We start from the raw sequence: 25,575 nt of genomic DNA, 5'->3' as shown, positions 1-25,575 counted from the left end.
TTGTGCCAGAAACATTCTCTACTGCTGTTTTTGATTGCCTGGGGTTTCTTTGCTCCTTATCAAGATTGTATGTGCAGTATCTCCAGGCTTTTGGTCATAGCTTTGCCATTGGGCCATGATATCTGCCTTCAGAGGCACCTCTCCGCTTGCTCCTGGTGGGGACAGAATCTATGTGTATGTCTTAAGGTTGGTTCTAGAGATAAATCCTTCTCTTGGTGGAGTACTTGGATATTTCTCTTGCTTGCTTTAATTGTGGATGGGTTCGGGGAACTGTTTTTGTTGACTACTGCTATCAGAACATGGAGATGTACTGTCTGGGACATGGATCCAAAGTGGTTTGGCAAGGCTGAACAATGCGTTGACAAACACATCTGCAGATCTCCTTGGACAGGCTTCCTGTACCTGAGCCGATACACTGGCACTGTGTACAGTCATTCTCCCCTGGACACATAGGGTGAGCTGCAGGGCTGAGGAGATGACAGTATTAACTGTGCACCTAGAGAATCTTGCATCTTATTCAGCAGTTAATTGTTAGCATATATGCTAAAGAAGGAAAGAAAAGAGAATAAAAACATCTTCAGTAGAAATAATACAAATCAGACCTGATTGAATCTTGATTGTGCTGTAAAATGATAACTAATCTTGGAAACATAGAATGATTTGGGTTGGAAGGGACCTTAAAGCTCATGCAGTTCCAACCCTCTGCCATGGGCAGGGACATCTTCCACTAGAGCAGCTTGCTCCAAGCCCCTGTGTCCAACCTGGCCTTGAACACTGCCAGGGATGGGGCAGGCATAGCTTCTCTGGGCACCCTGTGCCAGCGCCTCAGCACCCTCTTATGTTTCCTCCTGTTCCTAATGTTTCCTTTTCTCTGTGAACCACTTCTTGGATGGTACAGACTCGCATTTTTGTGGCTGAGAAGTTGGTGTTGTGTTTGGACTTGCAAGGGGGGGTTTCCTTCACGGTAAGGAATGAAGGATGGGAATAAGGTAGAGCACCCCTGGGTATAATAGTCTGTGGCTTACGGAATAACTTCCATCTTGGCTGATTTCAAGTGGAAGTGCACAGATTGCGTGCAGCCCCTTTCCTCAGCTGTGTCATGAAGGAGATAGTGCCTTAATTCTGTATATTCTTCCATTTCTGAGATTGACTTTTACTGCAAGTTAATATTCACCCTCTACCTTCTCTTAGTTTCTGTAAGGGGTGATTCTCCATACCTGGGCCTATCCCTTGCAATGCCTCTTGTGCCACCAGAGCACAGACACTTGCCAAATCACACAATTTTCATCCCACTGCTTTAGACCTGACCTACATGGGAGACTTTTGTCCGGGCAGCCTTTTTCCTTGGCTTCATGGGCTTTCTTTGGCATAAGCTCTGTATTTACCATTCCTTTCAGAGATACATATGTATATATACTTATAGCTTCATTTTTTTTCTCTATGATCTTAACCAGAAAAAGCCATACTGAGCTCCAGTTAAAACTTAGTAACTCCTACCAGGAACGGTTGTGCTGGGGGTACCCTGTGCTGCACAGTAACATCACTTACATCTCTGGGGACATGTTAACTAAAGCACAAATCTCAGAGGCTTAAAAAAGGCTATTGCATTGAAACTGTGCTTTAGAGAGCCCAAGAAGTAAAATCCGTGCTTAGGTAGGATCCTTACCAACCTGAAATGATTCTTCCTTCCTCCTTGGTCTTATCCATTCATTGAATTTGAGCTCCTGTAATTAACTTGATTTATAAATTAGATCTCTGTTTCCTCAGTCAACTTACTGTAGCTGTGGTAGATCATAGGATGGTTTGGGTTGGGAAGACCTTAAGATCATCCAGTTCCAGCCCCTTGCCATGGGCAGGGACACCTCACACTAAACCATGTCACCCAAGGCTTTGTCCAACCTGGCCTTGAATACTGTCAGGGATGGAACATCCACCACTTCTTTGGGCAACCTATTCCAGTGCTCAGCACCCTCACAGTAAAGAACTTCCTCCTTATATCTAACCTGAACTTCATTCTGTTGAAGTAGATGTGGGTTTTTTTTCCTCTCATTTCTTTTTATTCTGCTAATGTATCTGTTGGGGAAGTAAGGTACTTCTTTAGGGCAAGACTGGGGTGAGAGACCTGCTGGCTTCTCAGTTTTCCCTTGGGGACAGGAGGCAGGTACTTCACTACCTAAATGCATCTGCCTTTCTAATGGGTGGGATGACATGGATTCTGCCAGCTGAGATGCCTTCAGGTAAAGCTTCATTTCTAAACCTAGGAAACTGCATTTTGTATGTTCAGGAGAAACTTTCCCAAACCAGGAAGGTTATTCCAAATAAAAATGAACAGGATTTTGTGTTAACACAAACTGAAACCCCGAGTTAACCCACATGTAATTGAGTTCTTGCATACACTGACCCCACTGTGTGAGTATGAGCACTGGAAGAGGATTGATGCGAACACTGGCTTCTTCCCATTTATTCAGTGTGTAAACCTCTCGGTGCCCCCCCTCATTGTGCTGTGTCCATGCTGAGGATATCCAGGTCTTTTGTACAAGTCACTGCACAAATCTGTTTCAGAGAGCTTCAGAGCATTGCCATGTGCAGCAGCATCACGTTTTGTGGTGCTGATGAAAAGCATGTTGCCTGATGAGTGTGATTTTTGCTTACATTTCCCTTTATCACTTATTTCACTCCGGCTTCAACAGGAGGAAATAAAAACCTCCTCAGCTTGCATGCCAGGAGCAACTTCGCAACGGTAGACATGATGCTGCTTCTCTCATTACTTTCCATTTCCCTTTCTATTTTAAGCTCTTTTCCTTGAGGAAAGGAGCCTTGTCCAAACATGCTCTTAGCAAATCGTCTCTACCTTGGCATTTGTTGAAGCTTTCTTGACCAGTTTCAACAGCAGAGCAGAGGTCATGAGGATAAAGGAGGTTCCCGTGGCTGAAGAGAAAAACAGTGTTCTTGCTATAAAACAGGTCTAGGGCTGGTGGAAAGCGTGGGGTCAGACCCTGGAGATGCAAAGGAAGCAGCACCCTGGGAAGCTGTTGAGTACTAGTAGCTAAAGGACCTTTCTGAGCTGGGTGTATGTAGTGGTGCGTACACCAGTTCTTTATTGTCTGTTTTCTATAGCATTTTCTTTTTTTCCATGACAATTTACTTCTTTGTCATTATTCTTTTTCCCCTTTTGCCTCTTTCAGCTTCTTTCACCTCTTCATTTTTCTGTCAGTTATGGAAAAACTCAAATAAAGAAATAAATTTAGCATTTTGCTTCAGAGCAAATCTCTTACTCTTCATCCAGCAGCGAGAAATCTTTGTTTTTCTCTCCCTTGAGTTCATTTCTCAGTGCCAGAGGCACATGGCTCTTTCTGATCATAGTCTTCAATAGAGCCTGGGACTACATAGGTACCATTGCATCACTATGAAAAGTCTTCAAGGGGGGAATTGATGCCTTTCTCCACTGGTCTTGAGAAAGGAATGGAGTTCTTGATGGGTGAGAGCTGGCTGTGAAGGGGTCAAGCTACAGAGGAGAGTGCAGTTGTTCTTAATCCTTACTGGTAGAGTTCAGCTGAGGGTTTGGGCTGGATGGTTTGAAACCATAGTAAGCTGGTTGCTTCCTACGTCCACTTTACTCCTTGCAGGAGTTTCATGGTACAAAAGAGGAGTTTGGATTCCAAGTAACTCTCTGCTGGAAGTTTCTTCAACAAAGGATGATGTTATAACTTCCATTAAAGCTTTCAAAGGAGCAAAGATGCAGGTGTGGGAATTCTGTGGCTGTCTCTTACAGACCACAGACATAGCTCTTTGTGGTGCATTGGGGAATAAATGCATTACAGTTCTGAGGTGCTGAGCTGCGTTGCTACAACCACGTTAAGTATTGTAAGTAGAAAGATTGAACGCTCATCCTGGTTTTCCTCCTTTTCCTTTTGATTGCAGTTACTGTAATTCTCACCTCTTCAGTTCTGCAACTTTTGAGGTATTTTGGCTTAGCTGCAGAATTGAGCTCACAGAGGGAATTGACTTCACCTGGCTGCAGAAAAGCCATTAGGAGATTCAAATTAGTGTGAAATAATTAATAGGCAAGGAAGATTAACATGGGGAACACGGGCAGTTTTCATTAACATTAAGCGAAAGGATGTTTCTGTAGATACCTTTACCATGCATGTTGTCCTAGACCTCTAGCTATTCCCTTTGGATATTAATTATATCCAGATCACTAGAGACAAGACCTTATAAGCCTGCTCAGGCTTTGCATTTGCATTTCCTCTTAAGGAGGAATTGAAAGGTGTTTCTGCTTGCCAGCTTGCTCACATTCCTTCTTCCCCTGTTGTCGGTGGTGGTTGGAGCTAATGCCTATCACAGCGCCTTGAGAGCCCCAGGGCTGCCCACATGCATCAGAAGGGTCTTCTCCAACCTGAGCAGGATGGAGGGCAGTGGACTAGGAGTTCATAGGCTATATTTTGCTCCAGGCACTGACACCACATCAGTGCACTGGCCAGGCCTCATCCTGAGTGTCTCCCGTAGGCAGGAATTAGAGATAGAATTGCACTGAAGCATGGAAAACACTGGAATAATGGTTGCAAAAATCATGTGTAAGGCTTGTATGTTTATCAACCACTCTCTACAGATAACTGAAAGGAGGTTGGACAAGGTGTATGTCAATCTCTTCTCCCAAGTAAGAAGTAATAGGATAATAGGAGATGGCCTCAAGTTGTGCCAGGGGAGGTTTAGATTGCATATGAGGAAAACCTTCAGCAGAAGAGTTGTCAAGCATTGGAACAGGCTGCCAGGGAAGTGGTGGAATCACCGTCCCTGGAGACATTGAAAGGACTTTTAAGATGTGGCACTTGGGGATATGGTTTAGTGGTGGACTTGGCAGTGTCAACTCACCACACTCAAGTCTCATAGTTCCTTAAGACCACGTTTGCAGCTAAGCTCTCCCACTGTAGTTGACCAGAGCATGTGTGAACACACTTTGCTTTAGTAAATCATGTACTTATAAGCTTATGCTTTCCATTTGTTGCACATAACTGTGTAGTTTTTCAGGCAAAAGAAAGAGGAATTAGTAAAAACAATATCAGAAATGCCAGTGTTAGCTGCTGCTGTTCTAGCAACTGTAGTAAATAAAACACATCATCGCTTCAAGGGTGTGCTGATAGCAGTTGGGTTGTCCTGTCTCCTGCCAAGGGGGTTCTGGAGATGAGGGAAATAAATGGAAGCTGTTGGAAATGTCCAGTTAAGGAAGGAAAGGAGAAAAAATTGCATATAGGATTCTGTAATATACCTGCTGCAAAACCTTCGCAGCCCTCAGGACCCACAGTGTGACAGTCATCTTTCCCCAGCTGTAGCCCTGAACTCTATTAGTGTTGGGGCATTCAAAGTGTTTGCTGGGTATCAGCAACCTCATGCTCCTTCGTGGGAGTCGTGGTATTTCAGCATCACTTGATGTAGTTGAAGATGTTTAATGTTTTATTAGACACAGATGTAGTTCACATTCACTTCCCTGTGCAGTCTCTGTGTGTTTTTACTTCGCTTGGCACTACAGATGCAGTTTTGCTTTGCTTTCTGATGCTTCTTTTAAATTGTTTTGCTTGTCTGCTTGAACTGTTGAATGCTCCATGAATAGTTACAGCAGCACTGCTGGATGTGTTGAAGCTTGAAATTGGAGCAGTTAAAACTCCTTGTAACTCTTTGCTTTGCTTTCCTAAAGCAAAACCAAAATGAAACCAGGCTGTAACATGATATTAAAGTCCAGGGGCAGGAAGCTGCAGGCCTGGCCCAGTTCAATGCAGCCTTTTCATACAAACCGTTCTCCAAGCATTGCATTTTCAAACTGTTTGAAAGTTCTGCACAAACCCTGCATCTGCCTTTGGTTTCTCATGTAATTTATACTTGTTTGAGGTGTAGCGGTGATACAGAGTTTTCCGTTAGGTATTTATGGGTTGAGATTTCAAGCCTTCAAAGGGGGCTACAAGAATGCTGGGGAGGGACTGTAATGATAGGACGTCTTCATCAGGGACTGAAATGGTACGACAAGGGGTGATGCGTTCAAACTAAAACAGGGGAAGTTCAGGTTACATATAAGGAAGAAGTTCTTTACTGTGAGGGTGCTGAGGCACTGGATTGGGTTGCCCAGGGAAGCTGTGAATGCTCCATCCCTGGCAGTGTTCAAGGCCAGGTTGGACAGAGCCTTGGGTGACATGGTCTAGTGTGAGGTGTCCCTGCCATGGCAGGGGGTTGGAACTGGATGATCTTAAGGTCCTTTCCAATCCAAACCATTCTGTGATTCTAAAACTGGAGTTAGCACACTCTGTAAAGCTCTGAAAATCTTACCCTGTGCTGCTCTTTTGTCAGTGATTTAATGAAAGCTGGATCTTGTTAGTAACAAGTGAAATTCCTGGGGGACAAGTAAGCCCAAGCTAATTTCTTGTGTTATATATATAGCCTCATATATAAAGCAAAGGAAGGGAGTGTCTGGGATGCCTGATTTAAGAGGAACTATGGGAAGAGAAGAGTGGGAAAATCTCTAGCAATGATCCCCTGTGCATTTGGATTAAACACCATTTAATGCCCTGGATTTGTGTCAACCTGACAGACTGATCCAAGACTTTATTTACGGCTGTTACAGGGCTGGATTGTCTCATGTGAGTGCTGCTGTGGGTGAGATGTGTGAGAAGCAGTGGAAAATCCCTGATGGTGCTGCTGAGATGTGGGGCTTGTCCTCAAGCATCCTCAGGACTAATCTGAGCAGTGCATCTAGTGGGCTTCTTTCTTTGTTCAGTATTCATGGGTTTTGCTGTGCTCCATCTCTTCTTGGTGTTTTAACAGCTTCACAGAATCATAGAATCATACAGTGGCAGGTTGGAAGGGACTTTAAGGATCATCTGGCCCAACCTTTCTAGGCAAAGCATGACCTGGACTAGATGTTCCAGCACCACATCCAGATGAATCTTAACAGTATCCAACACTGGAGAATCCACCACTTCCCTTGGGAGATTATTCCAATGGCTGATTGTTCTCATTGGGAAAAATCTTATCTAGTGTCCACCTGGAATTGCCCCAGGAGAAACTTGTGCCCATCAGCCCTCATCTTTTCCATGAAAAAAGGAAGTCTCGGTTGTCTTTGTAGCCACCCTTTAAATACTGGGACATGGGGATAAGTAAGTTCTCCTTTGACCTCTTCTCCAGGCTGAACTGGCCCGGCTCTCTCAGCCTTTCCTCACATGGCTTCCCAGTCCTTGGATCATCTTTGTGGCCATTCTCTGAGCCCTCTCCAGCCTGTGCATACCTGAGGACCAAAACTGAGCACGGAATTCAGGGTGTGGCCTGACAAGTGTTAAGTAGAGTAAATGACATCTTAATGTCTATGATGATGCCCTTGTTGATGTTCCCCAGCATCATACTGGCTCTTTGTTGCACCAGCACGCTTCCCTCATATTGAGCCTGTTGTCCACCAGGATGCCAAGGTCCCTTTCCATAGAGCTTTTCCCCAGCCAAGTAGATCCCAGCCTGTGCTGCACTCTTGGATTGTGATTACCCAAGTGCAATATATACTTACACACTTAACCAGGGAAATTTGGTGAAGGGATGCAGAAGGACATGGAACTGTTGGAACAAGTCCAGAGGAGGCCACAAGGATGCTCAGGGGACTGGAGCACCTCCTGTATGGAGACAGGCTGAGAAAGTTGGGACTGTTCAGCCTGGAGAAGAGAAGGCTGCGTGGAGACCTCGTAGCAGCCTTCCAGTGTCTGAAGGGGGCGTATAGGGATGCTGGGGAGGGACTCTTCATTAGGGACTGTAGTGATGAACAAGGGGTGATGGGTTCAAACTGAAACAGGGGAAGTTTAGATTGGATATAAGGAAGAAGTTCTTTAGTGTGAGCGTGGTGAGGCACTGGCATAGGTTGCCCAGGGAAGTTGGGAATGCTCCATCCCTGTCAGTGTTCAAGGCCAGGTTGGACAGAGCCTTGGGTGACATGGTTTAGTGTGAGATGTCCCTGCCCATGGCAGGGGGTTGGAACTGGATGATCTTAAGGTCCTTTCCAATCCTAACTATTCTATGATTCTGTGATTCTAATATGTCACAGTTACAGCCTAGTTAAGTCATACAGTGACTTGAATATATGAATCACAGCTTCTCTTCAAGTTCCTATAATGCTTCAGCTCAGAGGAGCGGCTTGCTAATTGCAGCGGCTGCTTGAATGCATTGTAGTGTGTTGGGTGGACAAGCCCTGTGGTGCTTTTGGACTTGAACAAAGTTTCAAACAGGGCAAATTCTGGGAAACCTGTAAATGCTGATCCAGATGGGAGGCAGAATAGGGCTAAACCATGGGAAAACCTCCTCTAAAGCTGCTGCCATTAAGCTGGTGCCAAAGAGATCTGTGTCAGAGAGTACTTCTGGTGACTTGCCTATCAAAACATGTCTGCTTAAAGCTGAGGTGATGTATCCTTTCTCTGTAATACAGCCCAGTCTGTTTAAAGCTGAAGTGATGTATCAGTTCTCTGTAATACAGCCCAGTCCAACATCAGGTTGCTCCTTCTTTGGGGATGATGGAGGTGTGGAAGAGCTCAGGAGAGTTTCAAGGGGGTTAAAGTTGTGAAGGGAAACTAACAAAGCAACCCTACACCCCCCAAACCTTAAACCCCAAACCATACAAATTCTCATTTCAGTGCTGTCCTTCTAGGACACATTTTGGCACCTTGGCCAAAGGAAGACCTTGTGAATGTAACAGAGAAGTCTTCTGAGCAGTGGCAATAACAGTTCTTGGCACTGGCTCGTTGACCCTTGCAGTTGGGCTATCAGGAAGAAATAGGGAGAAGGAATATGGGGGGCTAGAATATGAATGCATGGAGGGCGCAGAACCTTTGAGCCCATGGACCAGTTGCACTCAGGTCACTGCTTCCTTCCATTATTTTGAAGGCAGAACCTACTTGTGTGCCTTTTTGCTCTGGATGGAATGGTCAGTCGTGCTGCTGTGTTTGTGGTTTCTTGTTCATTCATGGCTATGATACTCCCAGTTTGATTTATCAGCAGAAATAATATCTGTTCCAATGGCTAGTGATTTCTACAAATGGTGTCTCAGTCCATATGGGCCATATCTGCTGAGGTACAGCAGCAGCTCTGCTATCCCAATGGTCCTGGAGTAGGTATTTGCCTCTCCAGTGCAAGTTGCATGATGAGATGCTGTGTAAGGCAGCATCCACCTACTAAGGCTAAACTTCTGCAGTGAGCAGGAGCCTGCATCCCCCTCCAAAGGATCAGAAGGAGGGGAGCCCTTTTCAAAGTGAACAGTGTTATCCAGTATTAACACATCTCCCTTTTTGTCTTCACAGCCACCCAGATTGATCCCAGCGAGCTACAGGAACTTTTTCAAGAGACTTCAGCCAACGTCTTCCGAATCAACTCCAATGGTGCGTATAATGAAAGGTTTCCTAGTCAATTGGGTGCTGTCCTGCTGATGGCTCGTGTGTATGTACACACTGTATGGCAACTCCTGTTGTCAGGGAGCAAATATTAATGCAGTGTCGCTGCTGCTGCATCTCACGAGCACCAGCACATGTCCAATAGCCCATTTTTTATAAGATGTAAAAATATTCCACCATATGTTCCATTAAACAGGCACAGATCTATTTGAATCCGTGCTGAGACCACATCCTTTTCTATTTTTAATTGTGTCATCTGTTACAACAGGGAGTTAGAATGCAGAAAGGTGGAACCAGCCAGACTCGTTTCCTAATGTGTTGCAGCACTACAGCGTTCAGAGCCTGTCATATGAGCTTGCAAAGCATCTATCTCCCTTATGAAAACATCAACACCAAAGCTCTTCTGTTATTCTTCACTCTGTAGATGGAGCAGAGATGCTATTCCTGCTCATGTCTCTCTGGACCATAGAGCTATAGAGTGCTTCCCTCCTTCGGAGATACGCTTTGGCTCATCAATTTTGTTGGGTTGAATGTATTTTGTTGATGGATATAAACTAACATTGCTGAATGATAGTTAATGGCATTCTGTCCCAGTTCTAAAATACACAATTGGTAGACAAGGATCTAAAATTAACGGGTGCTTATTTTATGGTAAACCTTGAAATTGCTTCTGCATTATCTTGACAGTTTCCCTGTCTGTTCTGCTTGGTGTCTATGGGGACTGGGTGACAGAGAGGCCTGGCTAAGGTGTAAAGAAAGGATCTTAGTGCCTCCTTATTTCTGTCGTTATTGGTTGGAACTGGATGATCTTAAGGTCCTTTCCAACCCAAACCACTCTATGATTCAGTGATAAGAACCCCCATTCAGCCTTCTCTTTACCAGGCTGAGCAGTCCTGGTCCTTTCAACCTTTCCTCATAGAGATGCTCCAGACCCTTCATCATCTTTGTGTCTCTTTCCTGGGCTGTCTCCAGTATGTCCATGTCTCTAAGAAAACTCTGGTGCTGTGACCTGGGCTCATGGTCACTGTGGCAGGTTGAATTCCCCAGTGTGATCACTACTACTTGTGTAACCTGTTATAACACACTGAAATACCTCTATTAGCAGGTAGCTGGTTGCTCCATCACTAATAGTTTTACTTTGAAAATGGTAGTGGTGAATGGTCGTCGCACTTCTGCTACAAAACCAAAGGCTCAGTGTGAAGTTTTGCAAACTGCTTGCAAGTCTATGTGTGCTATTGATATCCAAACTAGCCAGGTTAGGGATGACTTGATGCATCTCTGCGCTGGAATCACAACTCCTGCTGTAGTGGAGTTTATCCTGGGGAAACCTTGGTGCATCCTCTTGAAATACCTCGATCGATTTCTATTTTTATTCCTGATTAGAATTCCATTAATCCACTCAATTACTATTTAAGCAATTCTGGGGAGTCTTTGTTTCTCCTCTCGAGATGTTATAGAGTATGCGATGAAGTGCTTTCTGTTAAGAGTTGCCTGCATCGAGTGCTCTGTGAAGCGGGTAATGACAAGGTCTGTACTTAAAACTAGCTTGCAAAATTGGAGAGGGTACAGAAAAGAGCTGTGACAACTCTTTGAAGTCTGAAAATGAGACTTTAAAATGCATGCCATCTGAACTTCTGTTTCAGACATCTAAGAGGACTTGATCATGGTATGTAAGTACCTCTCTGGGAAGAAAGGCATCAAATAGATAGCATAGGGCTCATTAATCTTACATTCTCACACATAACGAGATCAGGAGATAGGAGTCAAAGCTAGACAAATTCAATCCTTCTGTATGAGGATAACTAGCCATTAGGTCTCCTTATTGCGGGAATGTGATGGATTTGGCATGGCTTTCAACCTTTAAATCAAGATTTGAATGTCTTTGTATAAGATACACTTTAGCCCAGCGACAGTCTTGACGTAGGAGTGATGGGACCAGATTTTATGGTAGGAAATCTGATGGGATAATCAGAATTGCTCTCTCTGGCCTTTAAAATCTATGAATCTATGAATGTATAATGCTTTTAAAAGTGCTTTTACATTAAAGAAATGCCCATAAGATACTCTACTGTTGTTGCTCAGTTCACCACCCATATTATTTTTTATCTGCTAAAGTCAGATTCATTCAGTTTCTTTGTGGCTTCTTCATAGCTTTTACCCCAAAAGTGGGTCCAGCCTTTCAGCAGAGGGATGCTGAGTGTACTGCTGATGGGCAGAGCTAATCCACATAAGGTAAAGAACTTCATAGGGTTCTAAAATGGGGAAGGATGCCCGTGATCCTTTCTGTCCTCTACAGCTGTACCATATGGTCTCATCAGGAAACTCAGCAAGTTCTTTCTCAGAGCATGTAGGAAAAGCCAGTGCTGTTGTTTGAGTATCACCACACACGTGGCTGAGCGGCTTCGTTGCAGATGCTCGCCAGATGATGGTTTGTCCTCCTCTTGCGCTGGGCATGGCGTGTTGAGCATCCCACAGGGTTGCATTAGTCCAGTCACAGCTCCTTCTTTTCCTGCCTTGCCCAAGCCTCTTTGGGGTTTTCTACATTCCCCATTCTGTTTGGAGGCCAAACTGTGCACATGAAATGCTCTTCTCCCACTTGGGATGCTAAAGATGTCACAAGCTCCCCATAGAATAATTAGGGTTTGAAAGGACCTTAAGATCAGCTAATTCCAAACCCTCTGCCATGGCTTCTGTTAGATAGAGTCCCAAAATGCCAAGTTACGGACAGTCTCAGCTATACTTTTTTTCTGTCTTTGGGAAATGACTGTTTTTAATGAAACAAGAAGTCAACTTTGTGCTGGGATTTTAAAACACTCTTGGTTTTTTATTGAGTAACACTACAGTAGTAATAAACACCACATGCTTTGTCCCTCTTTGCTCTCCTTACTCTTTCTGCAGAAGTCTGAGCCTTTGGGGTGATTTAAATTCTTGTGCAGTCCAGGACTTGCCTCCTGACCCAGGGGGATCTTTATAGCTCTGTGTGTCTGATCTCACGTATGAACACCTCCTGCTCCCTTTTCCTGCTATGAAAATGGAAATCTTCCTCATGTGTTGCATAAAAATCATAGCCAGAACGGTTGGTACTGTTCATGTGCTAGTGGATCACTCTCCTGCCAGGTGGTGAACTTACAGGCTTTGTATCTATGCCATCTCATACGAAAGTGCCCAGGGTAGAGGGAGATCTTTCTTATCCTTTGCCTCTTCTTTCTTTGTCTGATTCTTTGGGAGCTGTTCCTGTTGAGCACAGGGATAGTGCTTTAACTTACACAAGTCTTAAATTAGTTGGGTTTTTTTGGTCCAATTGCTTTTTCCTTTCAGGGAGAAAAAGAACCCCAAGCACACACAAAGAAGCTCAAATACTGCTTGAATGTGTCTCATTGATGGCTTTTTTCTGCTTATTTTAATGAAGGTTTTGCATCTCTTTCAGTGCACAGCTCTAAGCTGCCGCTCAGTGAATGCCTCATAAATAAGTAAAATAGATCACAGTCGTAAAGGGGTTGGTTTGGTGCCTCTTGTCTGAAAGGCGGATCAGTGGAAGATATACCAAAGGTATCAAACCTGTTCTGGCCAGATGGAGAACATGAGTGCTCTAATGGGTCTGTTCCCTCTCTAATTCCTGTTCCTTGCTCTTTAATGACTCTCTGTGACAGGTTGGTGCCATGTACAGTGCTATTACCTTGATGTGAGAGGCTGAGCTGAGGATTCTTCAGCAGCCCCCAGGTGTGATTAAGTCTCCATTGCCATCCATAAGAGGTGTCTTAGCCCCTAGTGATTTTGAGGATTGCAATGGCATAGACAGCTGGTGCCAAAATCTTAGTTTATGTAAATCACTGCAACTCAACGGCAGTGATCTCTTCTGAATGTGCCTCATCCTGTTGCAGAATGCATACCTTGTCCTTTTCAGGGAGCTGACCTTTATGTAAGTGTGTAAATATTATGCTTGGATTAGATTATTCAGTTAAGTTTTAGGATAGGGTCTTAAACTGGAGTCATTGTCTCACCTGACTTACAAGTGCATTCTTGCATTCCTGCCATGCACTTTGCATTCCTGTCTCAGATTCTTTTGCCTTTATCTTTGCTTTCCAAATTATTTAGCAAATGCAATAGCTCTTCGATTTGCCTAGATGTAAAATGGTGTGCAGTCTTGAACAGATTTGTGCAATAGGAAAACTGCTTCCTTCTCCAGTCTTCTCCAACGGAGGCAGTAGCAAAGTTCTGTAATGGTTTTGCAGGGAACTGTCTAAGATCTGTCTTACAGAATCATAGAATAGTTAGGGTTGGAAAGGACCTTAAGATCATCCAGTTCCAACCCCCTGCCATGGGCAGGGACACCTCACACTAGATCATGTCACCCAAGGCTCTGTCCAACCTGGCCTTGAACACTGCCAGGGATGGAGCATTCACAACCTCCTTGGGCAACCTATTCCAGTGCCTCACCACACTAACAGGAAAGAATTTCCTCCTTCTATCCAACCTGAACTTCCCCTGTTTCAGTTTGAACTCGTTACCCCTTGTCCTGTTGCTACAGCCCCTAATGAAGAGTCCCTCCCCAGCATCCCTGTAGGCCCCCTTCAGACACTGGAAGCTGCTCTGAGGTCTTCACGCAGCTTCTCTTCTTCAGGCTGAACAGCCCCAACTTTCTCAGCCTGTCTCCATACGGGAGCTGCTCCAGCCCCTGATCATCCTCGTAGCCTTCTCTGGACTTGCTCCAACAGTTCCATGTCTTCCATCAACATCATCTTCATTAGGAGGAAGAATAGCTTTCACTTTGAATTATCCTGCCTTTGCATCTCAGGTTGGAAAGGTGCCTGGATGCTGTAGCTGCTGTTTTGCCCTCCAGAGTTGCACACATGACATTAACATCTTCCTAGGGCTTCATCGTCTATGTAAGTGCTTTTTCTACATTGATTTGCTCTCCCTTCTCCAAGGACCACACTCTGCTTTGTTCTGGTGTGCCCAGGAGTATTTTTAGATGATGCAAAGTTTTCCCTTTGAAACAGACAGTGTATAGATTGCGCAAGGGATTGGTTCATTAGCATTGCAGAGGGAGGAAGAGGGTGAATTACAATGTCTGAGAGAGCTCTGCAGGATGAATGCTGTTCTAGAGAAATAAATGGTTATTAGTGAAAACTTCCAATTTATTCTTTAAAACATTATCCATCCAGCAAGGGATAATAATTACTATCTCGGTTATAGACAGTTCCTTGAGGCTTTATCGTACTGAATCACCAAACCAGACACCAAAATCTGTTGTTAGAATCAGGCTGGTTTGGGTTGGACCGTAAAGCTCATCCAGCTCCAACCCCTGCTGCAACGAGCACGGGACACCTTCCACTAGAGCAGCTTGCTCCAAGTCCCTGTGTCCAACCTGGCCTTGAACACTGCCAGGGATGGGGCAGCCACAGCTTCTCTGGGCACCCTGTGCCAACACCTAGCACCCTCACAAGGAAGAGCTTCTTCCATGTATCTAGTCTCAATCTACCCTCTTCTGGTTTAAGGCCATTATGGAGGGAATGAGGGGTTTCTTGCTGTTACAAGGAGTCATATCCCATCATCTCATGGTGTGTGTTGCATGGATTCACTGTTTATGCACCCAAGGAACCCAATTTGTTTGGTTTGGGGTACCAGCCATTGCTGGATGTTGTCCCCTTTGCCTCATGAATTACTTGTCCAAACACCACTTTGTAGTACTGTTTAAATACTAGAATTAAATGCCAAACAGTTGAACAAAAATCTGTTACTATTTTCCCTGCCAAAGTGTGCTTCTTCTTTATCTTCTCTTTCTCTGCTGTTGACAGTGACCTCTCTGGAAAGAAGCCTTCGATCTCTGGGGACCTCAAACGACACTCAAGAGCTGCAGGATGGACTGTGAGTCTCTTTTGAATCAGTGCAGATCTCTCTTTGTCCCAGCCTTTTCACTCTTTCCTCATCTATTCTCACCCCATCTTCTGCCTTGTTTCATAACTGGACCCTTTTTTGTCCTTTCTATAAATGATTAATGACGGTAGGATATGCATTGATCATATCAAGCTTTGCTTGTGCTGGTTTCAGATGACAGAGAATGGTAGGTAGGTAACAGGAAGTGATGGGCCACAGTGAAAGAGGGTTTTCTGTGGCTCTGTGTGTGCCGCTGTCCTTTGTTGTTCATTGTTCTTTGTTGTTGTTGGGGTTATTTGTTTTTAATGTGAAATCAGAGTTGGATGCAGTGCTAGTTTTGGTATGGATGAAGTTAATTGTCTTCGTAGTAGCTGGTATCGGACTGTGATTTGAATGTGATTTCTACTGGAAACAGTGCTGATAACACAGGGATGTTACACTATCACTGAGCAGAGCTTGCACAAAGTCAAGGCCTTTTCTGTTCCTCACCCCTCCAGCGAGTAGGCTGGGGGTGCACAAAGAGCTGGGAGCTGACCCCAGCTGACCCAAAGGATATCCCATACTTCATGGCATCATGCTCAGCATATAAAGCTGGGGGAAGAAGAAGGAAAGGGGATGAGTTCAGAGTGGCGGCGTCTGTCTTCCCATGCCACCGTTGCATGTGATGGAGCCTGTCCTGGAGATGGCTGAACCCCTGCCTGACCATGGAGAGTGGTGAATGAATTCCTTGCTTTGCTTTGCTTTGCTTGTGTGCGTGGCTTTTGCTTTGCTTGTAAAACTGTCTCAGTGCATGAGTTTCCTCAGTTTTCCTTTCTGATTCTCTCCCCTGTGCTACAGGGCAGGAGTGAGCAAGTAGTTGCGTGGTGCTTAGTTGGGGTTAAGCCATGACAGAGGCTTATAGAATAGTTAGGGTTGGAAGGGACCTAAAGATCCTCTAGTTCCAACCCCCTGCCATGGGCAGGGACACCTCACACTACACCATGTCACCCAAGGCTCTGTCCAACCTGGCCTTGAACACTGCCAGGGATGGAGCATTCACTGCTTCTCTGGACAACCCATTCCAGTGCCTCACCACCCTTACAGTAAAGAACTTCTTCCTTTATATCCAGCCTGAACTTCCCCTGTTTAAGTTTTAACCCATCACCCCTTGTCCTGTCACTGCAGTCCCTGATGAAAAGCTTATGTAGCTTTCTTCTCCCCCTCCCCCTTATATTTTGCCAAAGACCATTAACCCAAGACAAAAAAGAAGAGGGAAGGAGCTATAAGATATTTTATAGGTGGAAAAATGTGTTGTAGTTGTGAAACTTGCATCACGCGGCACAACATGGAGGAAATGAAAATTCAGTTTCACTTGCAGTGTTTACAGTCCATTAAACTCTCTCTTCTAGCTACGTGTATACACGAACTCGCACAGTTAGTTTTCATTGTACACATGCTAATTAGAGAATTAAAATGCCTTTTCCAAAGGTAGCACCATTTATTAAAGCTGCTTCCCTTCATGCTGCTTGCATGCGGAAATCAACTTAGGATGTGGCTCTGATTTTGTGTGTGTGACTGCAGTTCCTGCAGAGATTCAGCTCTGAACAAAGGGGGCAGTTTGATTCCTGTTTCTTCATATTAACTTTAGACACTGTACTTTGCCTGATGGACTTGACTGACCTTCTCAGTGCGATAGAAACTCTCATGCTGGTTTGCAGTCTCCCTCCTCAATCCGTTGCTTTCATCAGTGTCTCAGATCTGCCCTAATTCACAGGTACTCTGTTGTGCAAACCTGAGGATTAAAAATAGTAATAGCAATAATAGTCACAAGAGCTGGAACTAAATTTAGGAGACTGGAGAGGCTGCAAGAGTGAAGAGTCAGTCTGGGGATGGATGTAACCACAGAAGATGTTTACATGTATTACAATGCTATTTGTAGCATTAACTACCTTAGTTACTGCTGGAGATCCTTAACACGGGAAAGCCTTTCTATTCTGTCACACAGAGCAGTTGTTGTGTTGCACTCCTATTCTTATTTAAGAATCAGTTCCTTGACTCTTCAGAGCACTCCAAAACCCATAGCTGGGTAGTTTCTTTCTGTGCTGAGTAGTCACATAAATAGATGTATAACGCACTAATTACAATCATTATTTTTGACCTGGGAATTAAAAATATTTGTCTGGATATCAAAATTCAGCTTGTTTTTACGTTAACCGTGCTTCCCTGTTCCAGAATCTCTGCAACTTTCTGCTTCTACCCTCCTAGAATCATAGAATCACAGAACGGTTTGGGTTGGAAAGCACCTTAAGATCATCCAGTTCCAAGCCCCTGCCACAGGCAGGGCAGCTCACCCTAGACCATGTCACCCAAGGCTCTACCCAGCCTGGCCTTGAACACTGCCAGGGATGGGGCAGCCACAGCTTCTCTGGGCACCCTGTGCCAGCGCCTCAGCACCCTCACAGTAAAGAACTTTTTCCTTATCTCCAACCTGAACTTCCCCTGTTTCAGTTTGAACCCATCACCCCTTGTCCTACCACTATAGTCGCTAATGAAGAGTCCCTCCCCAGCGTCCCTATAGGCCCCCTTTAAACACTGGAAGCTGCTCTGAGGTCTCCACGCAGCTTCTCTTCTCCAGGCTGAACAGCCCCAACTTTCTCAGCCTGGCTCCATACATTAGCTGCTCCAGCCCCTGATCATCCTTGTGGCCTCCTCTGGACTTGTTCCAACAGTTCCATGTCCCTTTTACCTTGAGGACACCAGAACTGCACACAGTGCTGCAAGTGGCATCTCACTAGAGCAGAATACAGGGACAGGATCGCCTCCTTTGCCCTGCTGGTCATGCTCCTTTTGATGCAGCCCAGGATACGGTTGCTTTCTGGGCTGCAAGCACACACTGAAGCTGGCTCATGTTCATTTTCTCATCGACCAAAACCCCCAAGTCCTTCTCCTGTTTCATCCCTTCTCCCCATGCTTCAGCAGAAAGTCTCTCCTGATTTCTCCCCTTCAGCTCTTTGCATCTCCAAACTGAACAGTTCCAGGTTGCAAGCAGAGGAGGACCAGCAGCTCAACCCTCCTATTCTTTCCCCCTCTCCTAACAGTGATGTGTCCTTCACGTTGCCCCCTATTTCACTGCCTGATACATCCATGCAGCCTTGAATGCTCTACGGGCATCTCTGCTTGTCTCTCATGAGAGCTGCAGCAGCAAAAAGCAGCATGCCATGAATCACGGGAGCTGGCAATGCTGCATATATCTCTATGTTCAGGAGCAAGCAGAGGGTCAGCTGTTCAGGTGAGACCTTTGGGGCAATGTTTTCTGCTTCCCTGGCTGCAAATCATGGCTTAATCTTCCTCCTTTGCCACTTAACCCCTTTCCTTCAAAGGCTGATGCATGTTTCTCCTTGAACACCCTTGAACTTGGTTGGGGAACACAAGTGAACATTTGGTGATTTCATAGCCTTGGCTATTAGGAAAGCAAAGTGTTTGTGGATATCTAATAGTAAAATTGCCCCTCTTTTTTGCGTTGATCCTATCTAGGTGACTATCACCGCCTAAAATGAGGCTGCTAGGCAGGTGAGGAGAAGGAAGAATAATTGGAAATAGGGATTCATGGGGAAAAATGGTCCTGCCACATAGGACATTTAGCTACCATGGTCCATATACTGCAAAAGTATTTGCTTACCTAGCTGCAGGGTCCTGCTTAAACAGAACAAACCCAAACCTGACTGACTATTTTTCAGATCTATGTAGACTGTCTGCCTCTTAAGCCCAGGTTTTATAAGCTTCATGTGAAACTAGGCTATTCCCTTTTTTCCGATGGTTTCTTTCCCATTGATAGCTGTGTTGTTCAGAACAAGGACTGTGTCTGTGGCAAGGGGGTTTGGGAGAGTTCATCCCCAGTGGATGTCAGCTCTAGTCAGAGACAGACTTGGCTGTTTATGTGTGAGTAGGGGATAGGCAGACCCAACAGTGAATAATCTTGGTCCAGGCTCTTCCTAGAGCCAACATAAATACCTGTGTTACTACATGCTTATTACCTATGTGCTACATGCTTCGAGATGGACGTCCTGGGAAATGGGACATAAACGCTCATAAGAAGCTCTGAATGGAGTCTGCTGAATGCAACTGACCCTGGATTAACTGGGGAGGGAATGGGAGCAAAAGATGCATAGAGGTGAGGAGCTGGGACTGGCAGGCAGTGCTGACAGCTTTATCCAGTGATGCTTGGCTACGAACAGCTTGCCAAGTACTGATAGGTTGCAGGAATAATTGACTGCTTCTTTTCCTGACCTTTAAATAATCCAAGCTCCCAAGGCATTTTTCTGCCTGCTTAACCAGAGGGTGTAGGATGTGGGGTTTCTCTGACATTAGGCACTGAAGACAACCAGCTTTTAATGTAGGCAAATGCAATTAAACACCCAGATACAGCACTGTCTCCAAGAGACAATGAAAACCAGTCTCTGTTTTGTGGGTGGGTATGTCTGGTTTATCTGCCAGCACCCTCAAAGAAGAGGCTGGGAATGAAGGCATCCCTGTAACGTGGGCAATGCTTTCTGAGAAGTATGAGAGACCTCAGAGCAGTTTCCAGTGTCTGAAGGGGGCTACAAGGATGCAGGAGAGGGACTCTTCATTAGGGACTGTAGTGATAGGACAAGGGGTGATGGGTTCAAACTGAAACAGGGGAAGTTCAGGTTAGATATAAGGAAAAAGTTCTTTACTGTGAGGGTGGTGAGGCACTGGAATGGGTTGCCCAAGGATGTTGTGAATGCTCCATCCCTGGCTGTGTTCAAGGCCAGGTTGGACAGAGCCTTAGGTGCCATGGTCTAGTGTGAGGTGTCCCTGTCCATGGCAGGGGCTTGGATCTGGATGATCTTAAGGTCTTTTGCAACCCAAACCATTCTGTGATTCTATGATTCTAAGTGAGATACACTTCCCTGCATCAGTCTTGCCCATGTTTATTCATTACTGACCCCGCACATCGGGGTGAGGGATGCTTGTGCTCAGCTGAATACAGAGGCTTGGGTCCTGAGGCATCCCCTTAGAAGTGTAGCCATGGGAATAAGGCTTCCTCTGTGTAACACCAGCTTTTTTTTTTTCCTGGTGACAAAATTTAAGTTAAAAGAAAAAAGTAAAAATAGCATTTTTATGTCTTTTCCACGTTCTGACCCAGTCTTACTGTGACCTCATAAAAGAAACATGGTCATGCAGGTTGCAAGTAGCATTTGATGGCTACCTCAAAGCCATGAGACTGAGCTTTTAGTGATATGAAGAGTCCTTGATGCCCTTTCTGTGGAAGCTGGTTGGCCACAGCAGCAATCCACGCTCTCTAAACCACCTTCCTGCATTGCTTGTGTCCATGAGGAGTGTGTCATCTGGGATGCGGCCCCTGAGTCTTCACTCTGGCATTTTTGGATCCTTTACGAGTCCCTAGCAGAAGGATTTGCCTGTTCAGGGAGGAGTTATAAGGATATTTTAGGGTTTTTTTATCACTGATGAGATTTTTAGTGTGTCCATATTGCAAAATGTCTTGATTTTTCTCTGGAAGTGTTCACAAACTGCATAGACATGGCTCTCAGTGATATGCTTTAGTGGTGGTCTTGGCAGTGCTGGGGTAATGATTGGATTTGATGATCTTAAAGGTTTTTTCAGTCTACTTGATTCTGTGGTTCTTCTGATTTGATGAAAAGCCTAAAATTTAGGTTCCACCTCCCTTCTCCCACTGGCATTATTCTGTTATTGAAATGAATAGGGTTTTCCTATGTAACTAAGAGAGGGCTGAGCTCTACATCTCTGCAGTGTGAGAAAATAAACCTGCTTTTCTGATTGAACTGATTCAGCAATCATAGAATCATGGAATGGTTTGGGTTGGAAAAGACCTTAAATTTCATTCAGTTCCAACCCCTTCCATGGGTTGGGACACCTCGCACCAGACCATGTCACCCAAGGCTCTGTCCAACCTGGTCTTGAACACTGCCAGGGAGGGAGCATTCACAGCTTCCCTGGGCAACCCATTCCAGTGCCTCACCATCCTCACAGTAAAGAACTTCCTCCTTATATCCAATCTAAGCTTCCCCTGTTTCAGTTTGAACCTGTTACCCCTTGTCCTATCACTGCAGTCCTTGATGAAGAGTCCCTCTTCAGCATCCTTGTAGGCCCTCTTCAGATGCTGGTAGGTTGCTATGAGCTTTTCTGTCAGTTCATTTTATCAATTATTTCTATTTTTCCCTTTTGCTTTCCTATCTTACTCTTATATTCAATAAGTTGGAGCTTAATACATATATATATATATTTTGGAAAAAAAAACTTCTGTTAAAAAGATTTTAATTCCTTTGGAATGCAGATTCATTTAGAGCAGAGATTTTTAAAGTCATAATTTACTGAAAGAAGATGTTTTTTTAAAGTAAATCAGACAGAACCTTTTAAGTGTCAGCATGTTTAATTATGGGCAGGATTTAATAGTATTCTGTATGGTTTTGTTATCCTGCTTGTATAAGCTTTAGGGGGAAAAAAAAGATTTCCATAAATATGTTTGATTCTGTTAATATTTTAAACCCTTCAAAGTAATACCTTCCCTGCTCAACTCCGAGCGGTTGGATTAACTTTATCTATCCTCCATTTATCGCTGCTGGCATCAGTTTCTGACATGAAAAACCTTCTAGGTTTGGCAGTAAAAATGGGTTGCCAGATTGCAACATTTGCATTTAACTGTATAATACACTTGCTGCATTAATAACTGTATTTATGTGACAGATCTCACCCTTAAGAATCCCCATGCTCTGGATGTGTGACATCCCAGTGATAAATAACAAAAGCTGGTGATGAAGTGCAGAACTCTCCAATGATGATAAATTCAGCTGCTTTTGACCATCTTCCCTGCTTAGAGGGGTCCTTGGAGTATCCCTTCACATGCCTGAACAGTTTCTAATGGTCGCTACAAATCAATCTGTCACAAAAGTTTTTCTTTGCATTGTTTTCAGCCCAAATTGCCCTTGCCAGAGGTCTGAAATGGCCAGAAACCTTGGGCAACGCGATAGCGTCTTCCCATGTTGAGGTAGCCTTTGGATGTCGGCTGTGAATTTTAAGCTGTGAATGGTGGAGCAATGACTAGTCATCTGTGGCAAGTTATTGATGCTCCAGTAGATGCAAGCCTGGGGACAAAGAAAGATGCTATCTAGGGCTAACTATCTTGATGGTCTCTTGTTGCCACTACTTCTTGTGTCATTTTCTCATGCTTTCATGTCTCAGATTGGTTTCTGATCTCTCCTTGCTGTCATGGTGAGTGAAGGGAACAATAAATTAAGTTGGATATAAGGAAGAAGTCCTTTACTGTGAGGGTGGTGAGGCACTGGCACAGGGTGCCCACAGAAATGGTGAATGCTCCATTCCTGGCAGTGTTCAAGGCCAGTGTCCTGGGTTCAGCAGTAGCAGTCATTTTTCTCCTTCTTAGTAGCTGGTGCGGTGCTGTGTTTTTGACTTTCAGCCTGGGAACAGCGCTGATAACACCGATGGTTTTAGTTGCTGCTCAGTAATGTTTGCTCTCATCAAGGACTTTGTGAGTCTCCTGTTCTGCCAGGGAGGAGGGGAAGACAGAAGGAAGCAGAGACAGGACACCTGACCCAAACTGACCGAAAAGGTATTCCATACCACAGCATGCCATGCCCAGTATATAAACTGGGGGCAGTTACCTGGAAGGGCTGGTTCACTGCTCGGTTGGGCTGGGTATTGATGGGTGGGTGGTGAGCAGTTGTATTATCTTCCCTTGTTATTTCCCTTCTCATTATTATTATTGGTGGCAGCAGCAGTGATTTGTGTTATACCTTAGTTACTGGACTGCTCTTATCTCAACCTGTGGGAGTTGCATTCTTTCGATTCTCTTCCCCATCCCTCTGAGAGCGGGAGGAGGAAGTAGGGAGTGGGAGGGGAATGAGCGAGCGGCTGCGTTACTGAGTTGCTGGCTGGGCCTAAACCATGACAGCCAGGTTGGGTGCCATGGTCTAGTGTGAGGTGTCCCTGCCCATGGCAGGGGGTTGGAACTGGACTTAAGGTCCTTTCCAACCCAAACCAGTCTGGGATTCTGTAACCATGGGAGCCCACTCACTGCTGGTGTCTGTGTAGGTGAAAAATGGGTTGCATGGGAGCCTCAGTGTTCCCACATATCCTTGCTTCCATCTCCAGTTCACACATTTGCCCATCAGCTTTTGGTCCAGTTGGTTAAACACCATGGCCGTAATACCTTCAGGAAATTGGTTACCATGGTATAAGCACATGTGCTTGCACGTTCAGTCCAAGGAAACGTTCACAGTAATGTCCCAAGCTCTTTATACCATTCAGAGCACAGACGTGGTAGACAGAAAGATGACCATTGCCTTCATCCAGTGACTGGATATAGCAAACAGTCAATTTACAGCAAGAAACTGTTATACTTCCAGAAGTGTAGCTGGGTATTGCAATGTGTAAAAATACAGTCACGCTTGGTCTTTCCATCTGTTTATTCTAATATGTTTATCTGAGAGATGCTGAACACACACTGATGGTGGTTTAATTTGTGTTTTATGGGTGACAGCAGGAGGAACAAATAAGGAGAATAAACTGCTCCCCTACTTTTTGTCTTTTGACCACCATAGAATCACAGGGTGGGAAAGGACCTTAAGATCATCCAGTTCCAATCCCCTGCCATGGGCAGAGGCACCTCACCCTAGACCATGTCACTTAAGGCTCTGTCCAACCTGGCCTTGAACACCACCAGGGATGGAGCATTCACAACTTCCTTGGGCACCCTGTGCCAGGGCCTCACCACCCTCACAGTAAAGAACTTCTTCCTTATATCTATCCTGAACTTCCCCTGTTTCAGTTTGAACCCATCACCTTGTTCTATTGCTTCAGTCCCTGATGAAGAGTCCCTCTCCAGCATCCTTGTAGCTCCCTTCAGACACTGGAAGCTGCTCTGAGGTCTCCACGCAGCTTCTCTTCTCCAGGCTGAACAGCCCCAATGTTCTCAGCCTGGCTCCATATGGGAGCTGCTCCAGTCCCCTGATCATCCTCGTGGCCCTCCTCTGGACTTGCTCTAAAAACATGGTATTAGCGATGCTTTTGCTAATTTTTTAGGACCTTTTCTGAGCTGCTTAAGTGAAAACCGTGCAGATCTCCCCTCCTATTATTACCCAAAATGATAGCTTTTAAATTCTGGGTTTACTTTTTTTGCCATTTTCATGAAATTCAAAATTTGACTAGATTTCAGATTGGCATTTTGAGTCAATAGTGTAAAATCCATCATCACCTTAGGAATAAACCAACTTCAAATACTTTGTCTCCTTTTCCCTGCAGAATTAGACAGTTCACATTCTATTAGCATAAACAGCAGAGGGCAAATAATAGGGACTCTAGTGATAGGACAAGGGGTGATAGTTTCAGACTGAAACAGGTGAAGTTCAGGTTGGATGTAAGGCAGAAGTTCAGGGTGTTTATCTGATGCCTTGGGATGCTGATCACAGTGAGTTGCCTTTGCATTTGTAAGTACAAGTTTTGCAAAGGTTTTTAGACCAAAAAACTCCCAAATTTCCTGGAGGGGAACAGGATGGCTGTGTGTTGGTAAGTTCTTATGCCCAGAGTTACACACTCAGTGATGCAGTTCATGTTGATTGACTGCAGGGACCTGTGGGATGAAGTTTGTTTACTAATTCATGTACGCAGGCATGGAGTGTGTGGTTGTCAGGGCTATTCTGCCATGGAGTCCTTCAGGGGTCTGATGCTAGTCCAAATATGCTGATATCTGTTGGAGTATTGGCTTTGTAGAAGGTCTCCTTTATTCCCTGAGTCTTAACGCCGGTCATAAAGCCAGGAGCAGCCGTCCCATCACCGGGAATGACATCTGTTGTGATCTCTGGCTTCAGCTGACCTGTTCAGTCGTGTTTCTGCAGGCTCTGTGTGGAAGTGATTAGCATCCTGTGGTAGGGTATATGGGTTTGAGGGGGGAAAAGGGAAGGGAAAAAAGTAGAATCCAATCTTAGAGAAGAGCACAAGGTTCTGGCGAGCCATTACTTGTTGGAGAAGTCACTCTGGCTTGCTCGTATCACCGCAGTGCTCTAATACAGATTCCTTTTCGCATTGTGGCCAATCAGGACCTGTAATAAAGACCTATAATAAATTCATCTTCCCATTGCTGGAGGAACCACCAGAGGTTAATCAAATCTTCGGGCAATTTGTGTGGGCATCAGATGTTTTCATTGAGTAAGGAGGTGGTTTTTGCAAGTCACACTTCCACAAAGCAGTAATGAGGGATCAGAAGGAAATCTCATGGGGGATTTGGTTCAAACCT

General features: G+C 44.8%; 1 protein-coding gene across 4 annotated transcripts in view; it reads left to right on the top strand.

Moving 5' to 3' along the window:
* TSNARE1 (t-SNARE domain containing 1) overlaps positions 1 to 25,575 on the top strand; it is a 496,003-nt gene that overhangs the window by 159,698 nt on the left and 310,730 nt on the right. For all 4 annotated transcript variants that reach the window (XM_061374211.1, XM_061374213.1, XM_061374209.1 and 1 more), the window contains exons 4-5: positions 9,318 to 9,395; positions 15,206 to 15,275. In XM_061374211.1, coding sequence (XP_061230195.1) covers positions 9,318 to 9,395; positions 15,206 to 15,275 — 148 coding nt within the window. The remainder of the gene's footprint in view (positions 1 to 9,317; positions 9,396 to 15,205; positions 15,276 to 25,575) is intronic.

The sequence above is a fragment of the Neopsephotus bourkii genome, unplaced genomic scaffold (assembly GCF_033783945.1).
Source record: "Neopsephotus bourkii isolate Nb327-2 ecotype Australia unplaced genomic scaffold, CSIRO-AGI_Nbou_v1 NB_1637, whole genome shotgun sequence".
In the NCBI taxonomy this organism is placed as follows: domain Eukaryota; kingdom Metazoa; phylum Chordata; class Aves; order Psittaciformes; family Psittacidae; genus Neopsephotus; species Neopsephotus bourkii.
Note: the sequence above shows the minus strand (reverse complement) of the source record. Positions and strands in the feature narration are given on the sequence as shown.